This window comes from Brachyhypopomus gauderio, chromosome 1 (assembly GCF_052324685.1).
Source record: "Brachyhypopomus gauderio isolate BG-103 chromosome 1, BGAUD_0.2, whole genome shotgun sequence".
NCBI lineage: Eukaryota > Metazoa > Chordata > Actinopteri > Gymnotiformes > Hypopomidae > Brachyhypopomus > Brachyhypopomus gauderio.
Window position 1 is genome coordinate 22,082,242 of NC_135211.1, and position 19,012 is coordinate 22,101,253.

The window sequence follows — 19,012 nt, forward strand, 5'->3', positions numbered from 1 at the left end:
AAAATTCAGTAAATATTTAAAATTTTATAAATAATAAAATATAGGAATGCACATTTAAATAACAAACAAACAAATTTTATTAACAATTGAATTAAATTATTCAAGATGCTTTTTCAATTTAAGTTTCTACAGAGATAGCCATTTAAGTACTATTTAACAGGACATTATTGGAAACCTAGTATCTGAATCTTGTTGCTCTAATGCACATGTATCCACTTCTTCCCTGTTATCTAATCATACATTGTGGAGATTCAACCTTATTTCCTTCTACATTAATCTAATTCTGCATGATCCCATTTTCCACTGAATCAGATGCTTTCTTCTTTGTTTTATACACTTCAGAGTATCTTTTTGCATGAACATAGGTTAAACAATCTTGCATTTTTTTAGACATGCTTTAGTAATCACCTCTTCTGATACATTATGTTTTTATTATCTATATTACTCATATTGCATCTTTATTCTAACTGTTGTTCTTCATTGTTCTGTGTTTTCTCCTCCAGATTTCTGTTGCCTTTAATCTCTGTTATACATGTACATTGCTTTTTGCAGATACTTGCTTACTTTGACTATGCCTTCACGGCTGTCTTTACTGTAGAGATGTTGAAGGTAAATTCGGAGCACCTTGTCTGTGGTGTGTGTGTCTTGTGCTGGGATCAGTAATTCTGTAATCGTCTGGTTTATTCCAGGCCCTCGGCTATGCAGATGTTGTCTTCACTATTGTGTTTACGACTGAGATTGTATTGAAGGTAAAACCTCTTGAATGCTGCATGTGATCTTCCTGCGTGTCACAAGCATAAACATGGCCTGACTTATTTTCTCTCTCTTCCTCTCCCTCACTTTCTCTCTCTCTCTTTGCACATCTTAAACATAAAAAGAAAAGTAAACATTTGCCATCATGTCGCTGCATCTCCGTAAGATGCATTCTGTCTCATGTTTTGTGATACAAGAGCTGTCAGGTTTTTAGCCTTCAGTCATTCAGGATCCAGGATCCACATCTCTGATGGGACATGAGACAAATTACTGAATGAATATCACACAATTTATTCATTAATTATAATTAGAAGCTTGTGAAAAAGCAAAACTGCAACTTTTTGAGAAATAAGAGGAATAAAAACGATGCTGGTATATGTTTGCTTTCTTATTGCTTTCATTGCTAGTTGTCGTCTGTATCCTGAACTTCAGCCATAGTTGACTGACTCACACACAAACACATAAATGAGGGGACAACAGCAACCATGTTCAGAGCATGGCTCACATACCGTCCCCTCTGCTACGCACGCATTATTACAGCATAACTTCCAAGCCCACAGGGGGCAGCAGCGCAGTTTGCGTCCATCATGAATGGAATGTCCATAGTCACTTCAGTCTCTCTTTGCAAAGACATTTTGCCCATTTGTGCTGACCTAAGATGAGTCTCCATCATCTAGATGTCAAATAAATAAGTCATAGGTCATAGGTCAGTGACCACGAGCCAGTACTCACACTGTTCACACAGCTTCACGTGCACTTTGGAGATGACTCCTCTCTGCTTTGTCTCTTTCTGGGAGACAATTGTTTGTTCTGGGGTCATCGTTAGTGTCTTGGCTGTGAGGGGTCTGCGGGGCCACCAGGTCTCTGGGGACTCAGTGCACTTACAGCACAGGAAGAGAGTGCTGTGTGTTTGAGGGGAGTGGCTCACGTGCACGTGACCCTGTGGGGTTCTCATTTCAAAATTGCTCTGTCATCTTCTGTGTGCTTTTGTGTATTCTAGCTCTTCTTTAGCTTTAGGTTTTCACATCCTGTGCTGAGCTCACCACCATTTAATAAGTGTGATATCCAGGATTGTATACATGTATATCTGTGTGTGTGTGTGTGTGTGTGTGTGTGTGTGTGTGTGTGTGTGTCTGTGTTGAGAGTATGAGTGCATTCTTTCTACATTGTGTCATTCGTACAGACCCCAACGTCTGCGATCTGTCTCTCGCTTGTTTCTCAGATGATGACGTTTGGAGCGATTCTTCACAAGGGGGCGTTCATGAGGAGTCCCTTTAATCTGCTGGACATACTGGTGGTGGGCATATCCCTGATATCCTTCGTATTAGAGTGAGTTCAAGTGGACCGAGTCTCTCAAACTAATGCATGGTTGCCAGGTTTGCAAGCTGCTCATGTACTTGCCGAATTGTGGTTCTGGTTATGCTGAAATCTCTGTAAAAGCCACTAATGTCTTAGTTAGAATCTTGTCCACATATTGTTTTGTTCCAAAGACCTGGGTGTTTCTTTCAACAGTGACTTTGTCTTTAATTCCAGTTAATTGTTTTTACATTTAATCGTATTCTGATTGTATCATTTTGTAAAGCATGTTGTAAACCTTGATTAAAAAGGTTGTAATAATACCTTGTTTTGGTATCATTACATATTGTATGGATGTGTGTTATCTGTGTGTGTGTGTGTGTGTGTGTGTGTGTGTGTGTGTGTGCGTGTGCGTGTGCGTGTGCAGTAGTCATGTATTACATGTATGATATGCATATCTGTCTGAACAGCTCCTCAGCCATCTCCGTGGTGAAGATTTTACGCGTGTGCCGTGTGCTACGACCTCTCAGAGCCATCAACAGAGCCAAAGGCCTGAAGGTGCGTCAGCATTCAGCATTCAGATACTCTGCATATTCAGCACTGCCCCACATTGCTGTTTGCTGATTCCCCTCTGTTGGTCCCCTGCAGAAAGTGGTCTCCTGTGTGTTCGTGGCCATCAAGACCATCGGTAACATCGTAGTGGTCACCTCTCTGCTCCAGTTCATGTTCGCCTGTATCGGAGTGCAGCTCTTTAAGGTAGACTATTTCCACCATGAGTCATGTCATTGTGCTAAGGCTAATGTCAGCATGAATACAGAATAAGAGCTGTTAGCATTATGTCTATTAAGTCAGCTCATGTTGACAGATCACCTTTTCTCCTGACTCACTGGTTGTTAATATAAAATTTGAATAAAACAGGGAGAAAGTAATGTTTGTGTGTATGACATTTTGAGGTCCCTTTGTAAAAAGGTGTCATGTTCAGATATGATGTCATCGTCAGATGTGATGTCAGAATGCACTCGTGATATGTGCTCGTTCTTCACAGGGGAAGTTTTTTCGTTGCACTGATGAAATCATCGTAACACCAGAGGAGTGCAAGTAAGTTTCATAAATCATACACACTTGCATACACACTCCTTATAGACACACTCACATACACAGTTTTACATATACACTCAGTATAGACCTACCTGCACATGCACAGAAATAACACAAAACAAATATTTTTAAGTTGTCAATCTCAGTCGCCACATCCTTTAGAAGCTGAGGGACAATATGGCCATGTCCTTCACAGGCTGTACGTTTGGTCACAGTTTTTGTCCTTCAGGTGTTTTTAGTGGATTTTCCCTCTTTTCTGTCAGGGGCAACTTCATCAGCTTCAAAGATGGAGACATAAACAATCCTATGGTTCAGAAGCGCATCTGGAAAAATGGCGACTTCAACTTTGACAACGTGCTGAAGGCTATGATGGCCCTCTTCACTGTCTCCACATTCGAGGGCTGGCCAAAGTAAGACCCTGCCGACTTCGTTCAGCTGAAACCTCCTCACTCCTCCTGCTAGTGTTATCTCCACCAGCCCTGCTCACTGACTCACTGAGCACTGACATACTCCCACATTGTTTTAATGCAAATAAAAAAAAGTTAATGTAGTTAATTTACTAATTACTTAGTTCAGATAAATCCTTCGCTAACCAAATGTTCACCAATAAGTAAATAAAGGCCTCAAGTGAAATTTTAGGAAAGGGGAAAGACTTTAATATAAAAGTAATCCCACTAGGTAGGTAATCCCACAAGATAGTTAAATAAAAATTATCTCAGGGAATTTGCTTCAACCATCTGTGCAAAGTGAACTCACCTGGCTGACTCAAAACCATGTTAGATCTTCTACTTCTACACCTTTTACACCTCCTCCACTCACTCCTACATAGTCACACACCTACACACTACCTACACACACTCTTATCACACACTATAGGTTGCAGAGTGCAAATCTAATTTAAATCACAGCATTAAATTAAATGAAATCACGGCCATTGCAGGTCATTTTTTGTGCGGTACCAAAAGAGGCCTCTAAAAATGAAACTAAAACATGCAGTATGTTATATGTTCAGGAGGCTGACTCTGTTAGCAGTCCCTGATTTAAAAATACCACTTTGATAAAACATAAAGGAGAATCCTTCGACTGCTGAACAGGAGTGTGTGGACTCAGGGATTACAAGCCAAGTACATGAGGGTTTCTTGCTTCTAAGAATCTACTAACCCTGAGCATAGTGTCTGACAGGCAGCAGGATCCAATCATCCTCTTCTCTTTCTGCAGTCTCCTTCTCTGTGACTGTGTCCACTCTCTCCATCAGACTTCTCTACGAGGCCATTGACTCATACAGTGCAAACCATGGCCCTGTCTTCAACTACCGTGTGGAAATCTCCATCTTCTTCATCATCTACATCATCATCATCGCCTTCTTCATGATGAACATCTTTGTGGGTTTCGTCATCGTGACATTCCAGGAGCAGGGCGAGAGCGAGTACAAGAACTGTGAGCTGGACAAGAACCAGGTGTGTGTGTGTGTGTGTGTGTGTGTGTGTGTGTGTGTGTGTGTGTGTGTGTGTGTGAGAGTGTGTGTGTGTGTGAGTGTGTGTGTGTGTGTGTGTGAGAGAGAGAGAGAGAGAGAGAGAAAGAGAGAGAAAGAGAGTGATAAAAAAAGAAAAAGAACATGGAAGTGATGAGTTGTACTGATCAGGACCTCAGTATTACCCACATGTCTTCACTCTCTCTGACTCCATATTTGCATTTGTGTGTAGCTGCTTGTTGACTGTTGCTGTAGACTGTGTGTTTTTTTCTGAGTGTGTCCCTCTCCTTTGCCCTCTGCAGAGGCAGTGCGTGGAGTACACTCTGAAAGCCCAGCCGATCAAGAATTTCATCCCCACAGATCCTTACCAGTATAAGTTCTGGGCAGTGGTTAACTCGACACCTTTTGAATATATCATGCTGGTGCTGATTATTGTCAACACCCTCTGTCTTGCAGTGCAGGTTTGTGTGTGTGTGTGTGTGTGTGTGTGTGTGTGTGTGTGTGTGTGTGTGTGTGTGTGTGTGTGTGTGTGTGTGTGTGTGTGTGTGTTCCTTAGCCTTAACCTTAGCCACATATTTTAGGCATTTTTGTGAATCAGGCTTGGTTGACTCATATTTCCCTAAGTAAGTAAGTAATTAAGTAAATATTTATTTGTATAGCACTTTTCCAAGTGAGACTACAAAGTGCTGCACATAAAAACATGAGAAATAATTATAAGTGTATTATATTTATAAGTGTATAATATTTAAGTGTAAATATGCTGCAGATAATAGTACTTTATATAATATAATATCATATAATTGTACTTTATGAGTAATCCTGACATTAGGCACACTTCTGAGACCTCCTCTCTCCCCCACCCCCTCCCCAGCACTTCGAGCAGTCCGAGGCATTTAGCCATGTGATGGACGTCTTGAACATGATATTCACTGCAGTCTTTACTGTGGAGATGGTCATCAAACTAATCGCCTACAAACCAACGGTTGGTTATCTGAATGTACCTAAATTAACATATGCACACACCATTAACACCACTGTACTACACGACTTAGCCATAAACACTCATTCACATGACACATTTTCGCAAACACAAGCATAAAAACATTGCTAACATTTTTTTAATCCTCTTGTCTGCAAATAAATTATAATTTCTTAAAGATTCATTGTATAATAGTGGTACATCTGCTTCTCCCTGTGTCTAGCTTTTTGTTAAGAAGAAGGACAGAAAACTTGTAAGACATTCAGTGTGGTGTGCAGTGCTTACATGCTTTATACTCTCTTTTACTCCCTCTCTCTCTCTCTCTCTCTCTCTCTCTCTCTTGCTCTCTCTCTCTCTCTCTCTCTCTCTCTCTCTCTCTCTCTCTCTCTCCTTATAAAATGAAAAATGCATAACTGCATGCTGACTGTATTGACACAGATTCTCATAGTGTTACCATACTAACACAGCCTCTTTCTTCGGAGACACTTCTGTAGGTGTGAGTGGGCACTGTTAATCTTAATATACTTCAGTATTTAATGCATGGTATTTTGAACTCAGAACCCTAATAGCCACTAATATTGTCCAATATTGTGATACCCACTTCTCAGTGTAAATTATGTAGTAGTTATAGCTAACTCAGCACACTTGCCCCATGTTGCCTGCCTAAGGGCTATTTTGAAGACCCGTGGAATGGGTTTGATGCTCTGGTGGTGATCGGAAGCTTAGTTGACATTGCGCTCAGTGAGATTGATGTAAGTAAGCTCCGCCCCTGGCTCCACCCCTTCTCTTGCCTCCCAACTTTGACTCTGATTTAGTGTGAATTCTCTTTGCTCTATAATGGTCTGTTACAGCTCTGTGGCTTGACAGGTGTCACAGCTCCCCGTGAGCAGTCACCAATCCCTTTTGAAATTACGTTTCCTCAAAAATCATCTTTTCTGAAAACTTTTCTGAGCTCTAATTTTTGTCTTTAACTGTTTTTCTTAAATGTTCCCCCTTGTGTCTTCCATAACCTTTGTTTTTGAGTCTCTTCTCTTCTTTCCTCTTCTTTTCTCCTCTTCTCTTCTCCTCTCTTTTTTTCTCTTTCCTCTTGTCCCTGTGGTTTTGGTTTTTGTATTAACAGCATTATTTCACTGATGCTTGGAACGCGTTTGATGCCTTAATTGTAGTGGGTAGCATCGTAGATATTGCTGTCAATGAATTCAAGGTAAGTATGTCAGTCCTTGCTTCTATTAGATGAGAAACCATGCAAGAAAACCATGTTGGGATAGCACTTCTGTTGCTTTTAAATATTCCATAGGCGTAAAACATTTATGTCTGGTATGCATATGAATTTTACCTTATAGAAATTCTGAATAGAATCAGTCTTGTCAGTCATAATGCAGGTCAAGATTATCTTGCATTAGTCAGAAGTAAAATAAAGCCATCTTGCTCTTTCCGCAGTGTTTTTTTGCAAGGTTTCATTTGGTAGATGTTGTTTGTGATTGTTCAGCTCTGTTATGTTCTGTTACTACAAGTTCAAACCAAACCCTCTCACATTAACATATCAGAAGTCTAATGTTGATAAGCAGGGGCTGCTTGGGTTGGGATGGTTGCCATGCAACAGTGCTTACCAAGTTTGCACCAGGGAAACCACAGTGTGGTTTGTCTAACCCCTATTCTTATTTATTCTGTTTCCGTAGAAAATAGGAGAGGCAAGTATATGGCCAGATGTCTTCATGTTTCATTCTGCCTTATAATGGCATTCACCTCTAAAAATATTTCCAAACGTTTGTGAGGTTGAAGTTCTCTCAGTGGGGAAGCATAACTCTCATGTTCATGTAGATCAGAGCTATGAAACTGTAACACCCACATTTTGGCTGATCCTGAAGTTCACTAGCTGGCTGATTTGGCTAGCTGGCTGTTGCAAACAAAAACAACTGGAATAAGTTGTTATGCATACAACTTGAAGATCAGCAAATGCAAGATGTTTGGGATTCTCTGATCTACATGAATCCAGGTAATGTCTCAGCTTGGTTGTCCAGCTCTCACACCTTCAACATGTCCTGTTTGGCTTAACAAATCTGGACTAAAGCTCTAGAGGTTTGACACATCGTGTGCAGTCTTGAATTAATATTCTAGAACTCAAGTCCGGCTTTATCAAGTTTAGGTGTGGATCACTTTAACACTGGCACCCAGGCTGTGGACATCACATGAAGGTCTCTGTTTGCTGATATGGCGTGAGGACAGTAAAGCTCGGGGCTCTTCTTCAGCTTTACTGTACTGAAACTTATCCAGTATCAAAAATCCCCAACTGAGTACTGAAAAATGATTAAAAAAAAACAATTCATGATTGTGAATGGAATATTCCAGCACTTTCCAGCACCATGTTCATGATGTTCATTATGAAATTTGGACTCACATTTTGGGTTTTGGTTTGCGAGTGGAAAGCGGTAATTCTAGGAAAGTACGGACCAATTGAGATCATGAACCAAATTGGAGAATTGTTTGTGATATGTTAGAGCCCAAAGGCCATTTCTGTGGGGCTGGTGCCTGAGGTTCCTTCTGCACCATGATGTGGAGGGGCGGGCTATTCCATACATAAGCAGCTTCCCTCTGTGTTGCTGATGGTGTTTGCTGCTGAGTTGTGTCTGTCAATACAAATGTTTACAGAATACATTCACACACACACACACACACACACACACACACACACACACACACACACACACACACACACACACACACACACACACACACATGCTCTATGCACAGCTGTCTAAACTGCCAAGCTGTCTTTCTGGAGTTGTCATTTGTCAGTGACCACGTGTTGTATATGTCCCTGTAGGTGTTTGTTTCATATATATGTGGCTGTATACATGTTTGCACAATATATGTGCATTGTTTGTTGGGTCTCTATGGTATATCTGTGTTAGTCTGTGTCCCTATGTAGATGTGTATGACTGTGGTTCCGCATGGTTCAGCCTTGCGTTGGTGTAAGTATGTATGATCATGTGTGTGTTTGCGTGTGTGTGTGTGTGTGTGTATGTGTGTGTGTGTGTGTGTGTGTTGCATATGTCTTTTGTCTATGTGTAAATGTTCCTGTGTTTCTGCATTTTCTGTCTCTGTCTCTGTCTCTGTCTATATAGTTATGCAACATATATTTGTTTCACAAGGACCTGAATCTTAATTGGCTCATCATTGATGCATAATACTAGTGCTTTAGTTAAAACCCACAAATACACACACACACACACACACACACACACACACACACACACACACACACATGCACACACACACACACACACACACACACACACACACACACACACACACACACACACACACTTTGTATACATTATTTTTAAATGTTAAAGGCCTTGAGAAGCACATCATTTTTTCTTACTTTATTTATTCCTTGCTGTCGTAACATAATCATAGATATAACCCTACTAGATCTAAAACAGCAGTTATAAACATTATTTCTGGCCACATTATCTGATCTAGTACTAGCTATATCTATGTTTTCTGATCCCCACTCATGGGTAAGTGTGCTGTTCATCATATATGTTATAGTGGTGTTTGCCCATTCCCCTTTGCATGTTAGAAAATGTAACATTAGTACCACATGCTAGCATTAGTACTCCATGCTAACATCAGTTTATGTCCTGCAGTTGCTGTTTGGCCCCAAGCCTGTCATGGTTAGTCCCTGTCATGCTGGTTGTGAAGTCTGTCCCTTTTCTCTTCCCGTACCTCTACCCCTTCCATCTCCAGACAGATTGGCCGTGGAGCTCAGAACTGATGTGACAAAGGGAATAGGCGACTGTCCAGTTAGTCACACAAAACACGTATACTCTGCTTTAACTACAGAAAGAAAATGGAACTATCCAGACAGACCCAGGGAGCACACTGAATAGATATAATCTCCACAGGATAAGGAGTGACCGGATGATCAGACAGTCATCAGACTCTTAATCAGACAGAATGCACAGAGGAACCCTAAGCACTTAGCTTAGCACACATAGGTCCTGTTTATTTAAGGTCTGTACATATAAAAACATGAACAAACTTCATCAAATCCACAAAAATCATACACAGCCTGATCAACTAAGAGGATGTACAAAGCAATGTATATTTCAAATGAGTAAAATATGCAAGTGTTTTTCATTAATGCATATGCAAATTGGGGTGTTTCTACATAAGTTTGCAAAATACAGGGCAATGTCTTTACAGGCTGTTTAACACTCGTAGTAAGAAATGAATCCTGAGAGCATGTCTAAATGAATAAAGCTGGTGCTAACAGCGTCACTGTGACGATGACGACAGCATAACAATGAAGAATGAGTAAACGTTGTGGGTTATTCAAAACCATATCAAGGACAAAAGCAATAAGATGTGTATATTTTATTTTATTTTATCCACAGTGCTGACATTATTACTTTATTACCTTAAAGCTCCGTAGTTCTTAAACAAAGAGCGATTTTTTTCTGCCCAAAAAACACCTCTGTGCTATGTTTTGGTTTTCAGTAGATTTTTTTTCCAAGATCTTTTCTAAGATCCAAGATCACCTAGCTAACTAATAATAATATTCTGTGCACACAAAAGCACATTTAACATTGTATTCATACGTGATGTAATTTGTTTCTCCCTCAAAATTTCACCCACTAACTTTGCTGTGTCAAGTCACAACCTAGAAACCTTAATATATGTAAATAAGCTTGTCAGTGAGCGGACCCATACCTAGGCCAAATCAGGATTCCTACTAGAGCGCCTAAAACCAAGAAATAGCTCGTGGATCTGTACTGGTTTAACTTGGGTTCTGGGTTCTCCAGTCTGTAAAGGACGGGGGCTTGTGTCTGCTGATGAGTGTGTAGTGCGCCGTGTGATTGTCTGTTTCTGTTCTGCCTTCCTCCAGTGAGCTTTTAGAGCTCAGATGAGAGAGAAAGGGATCATGGGTAGAGAAGGTGTGTAGCATTCAGCCAGGCAGCATGTCTCGTGTTCCTCTTCCTACTGTCTCCTCCCACCTGACTCCTACTACCTGTCTCCTTCCACCTGTCTCCTCCCACCTGACTTCTCCTACCCGTCTCCTCCCACCTGTCTGCTCCCACCTGACTCCTCCCACCAGACTCCTCCCACCTGATTCTTCCCACTTTTCTCCTCCCACCTGTCTTATTCTTTCTCTCTTTCTGTGGCTTTCTCTCAGGTTTCTCTTGCTTCTTTCTCTTTGACTTCCCAAATTATTTTTTTGCACGTATGTCTTCTCTCCCTCTCTTCCCTTCCCTCTCTCTCTCTAGGCTTTCTGTCTTTTGTTCCCTTACTTGTCCCTCTGTCGGCCTGTGTCCTTGCACTGGACTGTGATAGTGTCTGGAGGGTCTCTGATGCAGGGCTCAATGCAACGTGCATGAGGAGCCTACAGTGTCTCTGAGAAACCCACCTCCTTATCCTCCTCCTGCGTGAATGATGGGGAATGTGCCTGCATGCTAACGTGTGCGTGTGTGTGTGTATGTGTGTGTACGGAGAGGGGGAGGTAGTGGGTCACGATGCCTGTCTGCTGTTCAGCAGTGCTATGCGCATGCTTCTGCAGGTTATGACAAGCAGGTTCAGGACAGTTTATTCGTTTGATCATTTTTGCTCATTTTTCCAAGTACCCGTCGCTGCAGAATCAAAAGTCCAGGGGGTCTAGATCCAACTCCTCCCACCGTCCATAGTTTCTTTTGGTCGGTCCAGGGGGTGGGCGGAGCTGCATCTAATCAAACTCCTCCTACGTGTCACTTACGTTTTCCGACCAGGAAATAGAAATCCAATAAATTCACCCCTTTTACCGTTTAAAGATCAAAATGTTCTTTGAATGTTATTTAAATAACACAATACACATTTTTTTTAAGTTTACATGAAAACGTAAAAGTGGACAGGAATAATGATCTGTGATTGCCAACATAATAAAGTACAGTACATTTCTTAAATATGTACTATTAAAATTTTTTTTACCTTTAATAAAAATTACTTTTTTCGTTAGGACGGTACACTTCAGGTGTGCAGAATGGACAGTGGTATTTACTGCAACAAGTGGTGCACTGCACAATTGTCTGTCCTATTTTCAAAACCGTGATATACATCTATAGATGGATGGAAAAATATAAATAGCATTAGGCCTATATTAGTTGTGAAGTTTTTCAGTGAACTGGTTAATGAGGATCATGGCTGTTACATGCACGCACTACTGAATAACAATCCCCCTCGACGTGTCCATGCGGTACCAAACAGCACAACCATTACAAATTTTAAGTAACTACAGCAAACACAAATTAATTTAACAGTTTATGTCCAATATGAAGAACACAACATACATAAGTATTTTAATACATCTGTATTCTGTTTAGCTAACCGCTCGTCTTCTAACATCAGTTTTTACCGTCACTTAGGCCTACTTAGACACCTAGATTAGATAAACTTAACAGTGGTTGTTCATGCAAACAGAAATAGTCAGATTTAGTATAATCACCAAAGGAAACTAGTTACTAGCATTAGCGAGATGAAAATTGGTTTATTATTAATCTACTTTCACATTTGTGATTGTTCACAAATGAACGGCATGTAAGTAAATAAGAATAGCAATTTAGGCTATTCCAAATAACCATTCCAAATCACGACAACGGTGATTTGGAATGGTTGATCTGATACAACTCTGCGTAGTGCAATTACTTCAGACCAATGAAAACATGATGGTGGGAGGAGTTGGATCTAAGATCCAGCTCCACCCCCTGGACTTTTGCTTCTGCAGCGACGGGTATCTCCATTTTTCACCTCATGACTTGAACACAGTGCATCCTCTGTGCAACAGATGAGGGTTTAGTAATGTAGCGTTGAGAACGGCCTTGTCTGTCTGGAGCCTGTTTTTTTCCCTCTTACTAAAGAACGCACTTCCCTGTGTTTCATGTTCTTAAGAGACTCTTTTCTTTGTTTGCTTGTATGTGAGTTTGTGGTCTTCTGTGAGTGTGTGTGTGTGTGTGTGTGTGTGTGTGTGTGTGTGTGTGTGTGTGTGTGTGTATGAGATTGTGTGTGTCTGTGTGTGATTGTGTGTGTGATTGTGTGTGTGTGATTGTGTGTGTGTGTGTGTGTGTGTGTGTGTGTGTGTGTGTATGGATTGCTTAGAGACAAGGGGACATACAACTTTGTTTATGGTTTCAGTCATGTTAATGCATCATCATCATCAGAAGTGGCTGCTGTGTTGTCATAAGCACATTTGATAGATTGGTTGCTGTTGGGGTCGGCAGGCTGTGCTCAGTACTTGCCTCCATTTTGGGACATGAAAATTATCTTTAAATCAGAATTCTGTCCTGCAACATGTCCTGACACATTTTATGCAAGTGTGTAGCTTAGGATTTAAGATGTGTTTGCCTCTTGTTTCCTAGGTGTTATGTGTGAATTTTGTTCTGGTTTCAGAATCAGTCATCACATTACTGGTCATCATGTTTTACCTGTTGAAGGCACTTCAATGTGCCATTAACAGCACAGAGTGTAAGGGAGCTGGCTTTACAGGCAGCACCATTACATTCTGATTACAAAGCTATATGTGCAGAAATAGTTTGTGTTGCCACTCTTTGATCAGACTTGGGTAGGGATGTTTATTAATTTGTGGAGCTGTTAAGATGTCTGCACATGCAATCCACATACTGTCTTGTCGGCATTTTGGTTGAACTCATAAGATCTCAGAAGTTCAGTATGTTGCCTAGAGTGTCACATTCCCCTGCTGCTACAGTGTGTATAGTCTGTCACGTTGGTGCCTCAAGTCTTGTATGTAATTTAGAGCAGTGTATGTGGATAGATTAAGGTTATATAGACAGGTCTAAGTTTTTCTGCAGTCATTTTATATATTTTTTGCAACATAGTATAAAGAGGTTGATTTTTTTTGTTGAATGATTACTTGTGGTGCTGTGCGATATGACAATATATATCTTATGATGACAAAATTGTTTATCTGTTTATTTTTATTTATTTCATCACAAAACACAAAATGATGAACATTTTATGTAATTTTTTTTTCATCATTTGGACGACATTTAAAGCATTGCAAACTTGAATCAGTTACTTGGATGACTGATGAATCGCAAATGCAGTAACAAGTTTAATGATCTGAAAAAAAGAAGCTAAAACAGCACTGAATGATAGCCAGATATAATATGGTCATTCCAAACAGGAGAATGATCTTGTATGAATGACCAGACAAGATTAAACAAGGGAACTAACCCAAGTTAGCTATCTATCTAGCTAACTGCTAATACACACATTCTACTTAAATGCAGTTTTAACTCACACACGCTTCAGTTTTACATTTAGATATTTAGAAGTGCCAACTTTACAGCTAAAAAATATGTAAAGATGTTAATCATTGCTTGATCAATTTAAACCTCATTAATTCAAAACTACCCAAACATAGGGGGCTGTGGTCTTACCACGATATAATGTAATAATAATGTATACATTATAATTAGTTATAAGTTAATTTTACACAGCATAAGATGTGAAAAACATAAGAAATGGTTCTACATCAGGATATAATGTTGGTCATATCGTACAGCTAATTTCCCTTTGTTAAGATACTTAAGTAGCCTTGTGTGGTGATTCTGTTTACTATCTGTTAGTAAGGTTGTGTTAGATTTTTTTGATAAGCAGTTTGGTTAATCGCTATATTATGTCTGTGAGTTTAAAGGTTTAGTGGTGAACAGATTTTGTGTGCAAGATCCATTAATGCGGTTCTTTAATTTTAAAGCCCACGGAGCCTCCAAAGTTGGATGAGGCGGGGGTAAGATACCACTGGGCATCAACCATAACTACAACTTACATTCTTTTATCAAGTTTCCTTTAAAATGATTTACGATATAACTTCTGATTTCTTCGCTCCTTCTTAAAGGGACTTTAGATTTCATACTTTTGAGTTGGCTTAAGTTTAATTTGGTTTTTGAATCGCTTTTATGTTCCATGGGTTTGCTTCATTTAAAATTTTTTTCTATGTTTCGCCATTCAACTCTTCTTTCTTTAACGAGGGAAAGTGTCACCCAAACGTGGCAGCGAGTGTGTGTGTGTGTGCACGGGTGTGAGTGCAGGGGGTCGCTGGCTCCCTCACGTTTGTAGCGCTGACACTGCTGCATGACGTGGGCCCCGCGAGGTCAAGTTAGGTAAGGTTATGACCTCAAGGCAACCTTTGACTAGGGGTCTGGGGCCCCTGTAAGTTCGCATGCAGTGAATCGGGGTTGAGAACGCCATGCTTGTGCAGATGCGTGCAATTAAGTATGGCCAGATTTAAGCTAGCATGCTCTTCCGTCTTAATTCCTCTTCCTGTTTAAGAACTTTTATTCTACAGGTGCCTGACAATGCTTCAGTACAAGTCTGGCCAGCTGCTACTTTAACATCTAACATTTATTAAATATCCTGAATGTTTAATGAAATTTTTTAAATAGGGAAGCATTAAATAAAGTGGTACTCTCTTTGTACAAAGGCTTTAGCAATAAATTGCAAGTAGTTCTGCCTTAGTTCCCAATAGTACAGTAAACCAAAATGAGCTCGCACATTGATTATTGTGTGCTGCCTCCTGCTGGCCAGACAGCTGAAGCACAGCCCAATGGTTTTAGTTTCCTTTTTCTCCTGATTCTCATTTGCTTGACTTTGACTCATCAACTCACAGGAAGCAGAAGAAAAGTCAGGCCTCTCCATTACTTTCTTCCGGCTGTTTCGAGTGTTGCGATTGGTCAAACTACTCAGCAAAGGGGAGGGCATTCGCACCCTCCTATGGACCTTCATTAAATCCATCCAGGTCAGCCATTCTATCTGTCAAAACCACCCAACACCATAAAGCACCACAAAATGTTTCATTTATTTTGAGTACACTCTTGTTTGTTTGTTTTATAACTATTTGTTTGTGTGTTTACACTGTGATCCTGTTTGTTTGTTTACACCATGCTCCTGTATGTTTACATCATGCTCCTGTTTGTTTGTTTACACCACACTCTTGTCTGTTTGTTTACATCACACTCCTGTTTGTTTGTTCACACCACGCTCCTGTTTGTTTGTTTACATCACGCTCCTGTTTGTTTGTTCACACCATGCTCCTGTTTGTTTGTTTGTTCACACCACGCTCCTGTTTATTTGTTTGTTCACACCATGCTCCTGTTTGTTTGTTTGTTCACACCACGCTCCTGTTTATTTGTTTGTTCACACCATGCTCCTGTTTGTTTGTTTGTTCACACCATGCTCCTGTTTGTTTGTTAACACTATGCTCCTGTTTGTTTGTTTGTTAACACCATGCTTCTGTTTGTTTGTTCACACCATGCTTCTGTTTGTTTGTTAACACTATGCTCCTGTTTGTTTGTTAACACCATGCTTCTGTTTGTTTGTTCACACCATGCTTCTGTTTGTATGTGAACACTATGCTCCTGTTTGTTTGTTTGTTTACACCATTTTTCTGTTTGTTTGTGAACACTATGCTCCAGTTAGTTTGTTTACACCATGCTCCTGTTTGTTTGTTTGTTTGTTAACACTGTGCTACTGTTTGTTTGTTTGTTTGTTAACACCATGCTCCTGTTTGTTTGTTTGTTTGTTTGTTTACACCATGCTCCTGTTTGTTGGTTTGATTACACTGTGCTCCTTTATGTTCACACCATGGTCATGTTTGTTCACACTACACTCCTGTTTATTTAATTACACAATGCTCCTGTTTGTTTGTTTTTCACACCACGCTCCTGTTGGTTTGTTTGTTTACATCATAATCTATTTGTTTGTTTGTTTACACCACTTTCTTGTTTGATCTACCTCCAGGCTCTGCCATACGTCGCTCTGCTCATTGCCATGGTGTTTTTCATCTACGCTGTCATCGGCATGCAGGTGAGCCTCGTTCCTGTGTCCACTGGATGCCAACACACACACGCTTACACATGCATGTGTGCATACACACAGGTACTCCCGGTGGGTCAAAATAGGACGCAGTTTATTCACTCTCCTTCTGGAAATAGTTAAAATTAGTTTTAGTTTATTCACTCTCCTTCGGGAAAGATTGCGCAAGTTTCTCGTGTGAATAGTTTAAAGTGACAGTGTGTGTATATGCCACATTCCTTTTCCAGTAGACCTACTGGTCCTTATGGTATATGTGTGTGTGTGTGTGTGTGTGTGTGTGTGTGTGTGTGTGTGTGTGTGTGTGTGTGTGTGTGTGTGTGTGTGTGTGTGTGTGTGTGTGTGTGTGTGTGTGTGTGTGTGTGTGTGTGTGTGTGTGTGTGTGTGTGTGTATGTGTGTGCTTTTCAGATGTTTGGCAAAATAGCAATGATAGATGGAACACCCATGACCAGAAACAACAACTTCCAGACATTTTCTCAGTCTGTGCTGCTGCTGTTCAGGTGAGATCAGGGAGGCACATCTGAACACACCCCTGTCTCAGCTGCCCTGGGTTAGAAGAGAAGTTTGGCTTTAACACATTAAGATGGCTGATTCTTATCATTTCTGTGTGTCTGTGTGTGTATGTGCGTGGGTGTGTGTTTAGGTGTGCTACAGGGGAGGCTTGGCAGGAGATAATGTTGGCATGTATGCCTGGTCAGATGTGTGACCCAGAGTCAGATTACGAGCCTGGAGAGGAGATGTCCTGTGGTAGTGTCTCCGCCATCCCCTACTTCATCAGCTTCTACATGGTCTGTGCGCTGCTGGTACGTACACACGGTTCCTTCACCACCTCCATCACTTTAGGCAGGTGAGTGGATTGCTGGGTCATTGTTATTGAGTGGAGTGGTAAATTCAGGTGGGACCAGTGGCGTGGAGTAACACCTTCTGGAAGTGTCATGGTCTGTGAAACACAGATGAAGGAAGGAGACACCAAGGGAGGAGTGTAGTTTGGCTTTATGTGAACACGCAACTGAGCACACGCACAGGAACACACGCACATACGCACACGCACATGAGCACACACACATGAGCACACACACATGAACACACACACAGGAGCACACACACATGAACACACACACGAGCACACGCACATGAGCACACACACATGAGCACACACACATGAACACACACACGAGCACACACACATGAACACACACAGGAACACACGCACATGAGCACACACACATGAGCACACACACATGAGCACACACACATGAACACACACACGAGCACACACACATGAACACACACACGAGCACACGCACATGAGCACACACACATGAGCACACACACATGAACACACACACGAGCACACACACATGAACACACACAGGAACACACGCACATACGCACACGCACATGAGCACACACACATGAGCACACACACATGAACACACACACAGGAGCACACACACATGAGCACACATACAGGAGCACAGGCACAGGAACACACACACAGGAGCACACACACATGAACACACACACAGGAGCACACACACAGGAACACACACACAGGAGCAAACACACACACACACACATTGTCACACACGCATGTGCTCACGCACGGGAACACTCACACACAGGAACACACGCACAGGAGCAAACACACAGGAACACACACACAGGAGCAAACACACAGGAACACACACAAAGGAACACACACACAGGAACAAATGCACATGAACACACACACAGAAACACACACAGGAACACACACAGGAGCAAATGCACAAGAACACACGCACAGGAACACACACACAGGAACACACACAGGAGCAAATGCACAAGAACACACGCACAGAAACACATACACAGGAACACACCCAGAGGAACAAATGCACATGAACACACACACAGGAACACACCCAGAGGAACAAATGCACATGAACACACACACAGGAACACACCCAGAGGAACAAATGCACATACAGTGAGGGAAAATAAGTATTTGAACACCTTGCGACTTTGCAAGTTCTCCCACTTAGAAATCGTGGAGGGGTCTGAAATTTTCTTCTTAATTATTTTTGTACTTATTTTACTTACTGTATTTCCAGCTCTGCTCTTAAGTATCTACAAGTTGAGTTCAATTTAGTTTAACGTCAGTCTAACTGAGGTAATCGGATGCTCCTGGAGATATTGATTAGCTTGATAAGGCGTTCGATCACAACTGGGAGCAAGAGAGTCTTTGTGGTCTACTCAGAGCGAGAGAGTCATTGTGGTTTACTGCACCCCATTATACAACAGTGGTATAAAATCTTTCCCAACTCGTTGTTACCTTTCTACGTTCGCATGAATTTGTAGTATGGTTTGCTTTTGTCACATACTGGATACTATACCACATACTACTATGGGGACCAGTATACACTATACACTATATTCTGGGTGCTTTAGACACTATGTGAGGAGGTAATGTGATTGGTAATTACGGCATGCTTAACCACACCTATTGATTATGTATTCAGTCTAACTCCACCTCTTTGTGATTGTGTTGCTCTGCACCTGCTGTATA

At 41.1% G+C, this 19,012-nt stretch overlaps 1 protein-coding gene across 5 annotated transcripts in view; it reads left to right on the forward strand.

The window, feature by feature from the left end:
• The window catches only part of cacna1da (calcium channel, voltage-dependent, L type, alpha 1D subunit, a), a 78,754-nt gene that overhangs the window by 47,600 nt on the left and 12,142 nt on the right, over positions 1-19,012 (forward strand). For 2 of the 5 annotated variants that reach the window (XM_077003135.1, XM_077003170.1), the window contains exons 22-36: positions 690-749; positions 1,976-2,082; positions 2,520-2,607; positions 2,698-2,805; positions 3,095-3,147; positions 3,411-3,557; positions 4,403-4,604; positions 4,921-5,079; positions 5,490-5,600; positions 6,718-6,801; positions 14,347-14,379; positions 15,259-15,387; positions 16,389-16,454; positions 16,870-16,961; positions 17,105-17,264. In XM_077003135.1, coding sequence (XP_076859250.1) covers positions 690-749; positions 1,976-2,082; positions 2,520-2,607; positions 2,698-2,805; positions 3,095-3,147; positions 3,411-3,557; positions 4,403-4,604; positions 4,921-5,079; positions 5,490-5,600; positions 6,718-6,801; positions 14,347-14,379; positions 15,259-15,387; positions 16,389-16,454; positions 16,870-16,961; positions 17,105-17,264 — 1,599 coding nt within the window. Of the gene's footprint in view, positions 1-689; positions 750-1,975; positions 2,083-2,519; positions 2,608-2,697; positions 2,806-3,094; positions 3,148-3,410; positions 3,558-4,402; positions 4,605-4,920; positions 5,080-5,489; positions 5,601-5,820; positions 5,851-6,717; positions 6,802-14,346; positions 14,380-15,258; positions 15,388-16,388; positions 16,455-16,869; positions 16,962-17,104; positions 17,265-19,012 lie in introns of all 5 variants that reach the window. The other 3 variants (XM_077003153.1, XM_077003143.1, XM_077003161.1) reach the window with 3 other exon arrangements.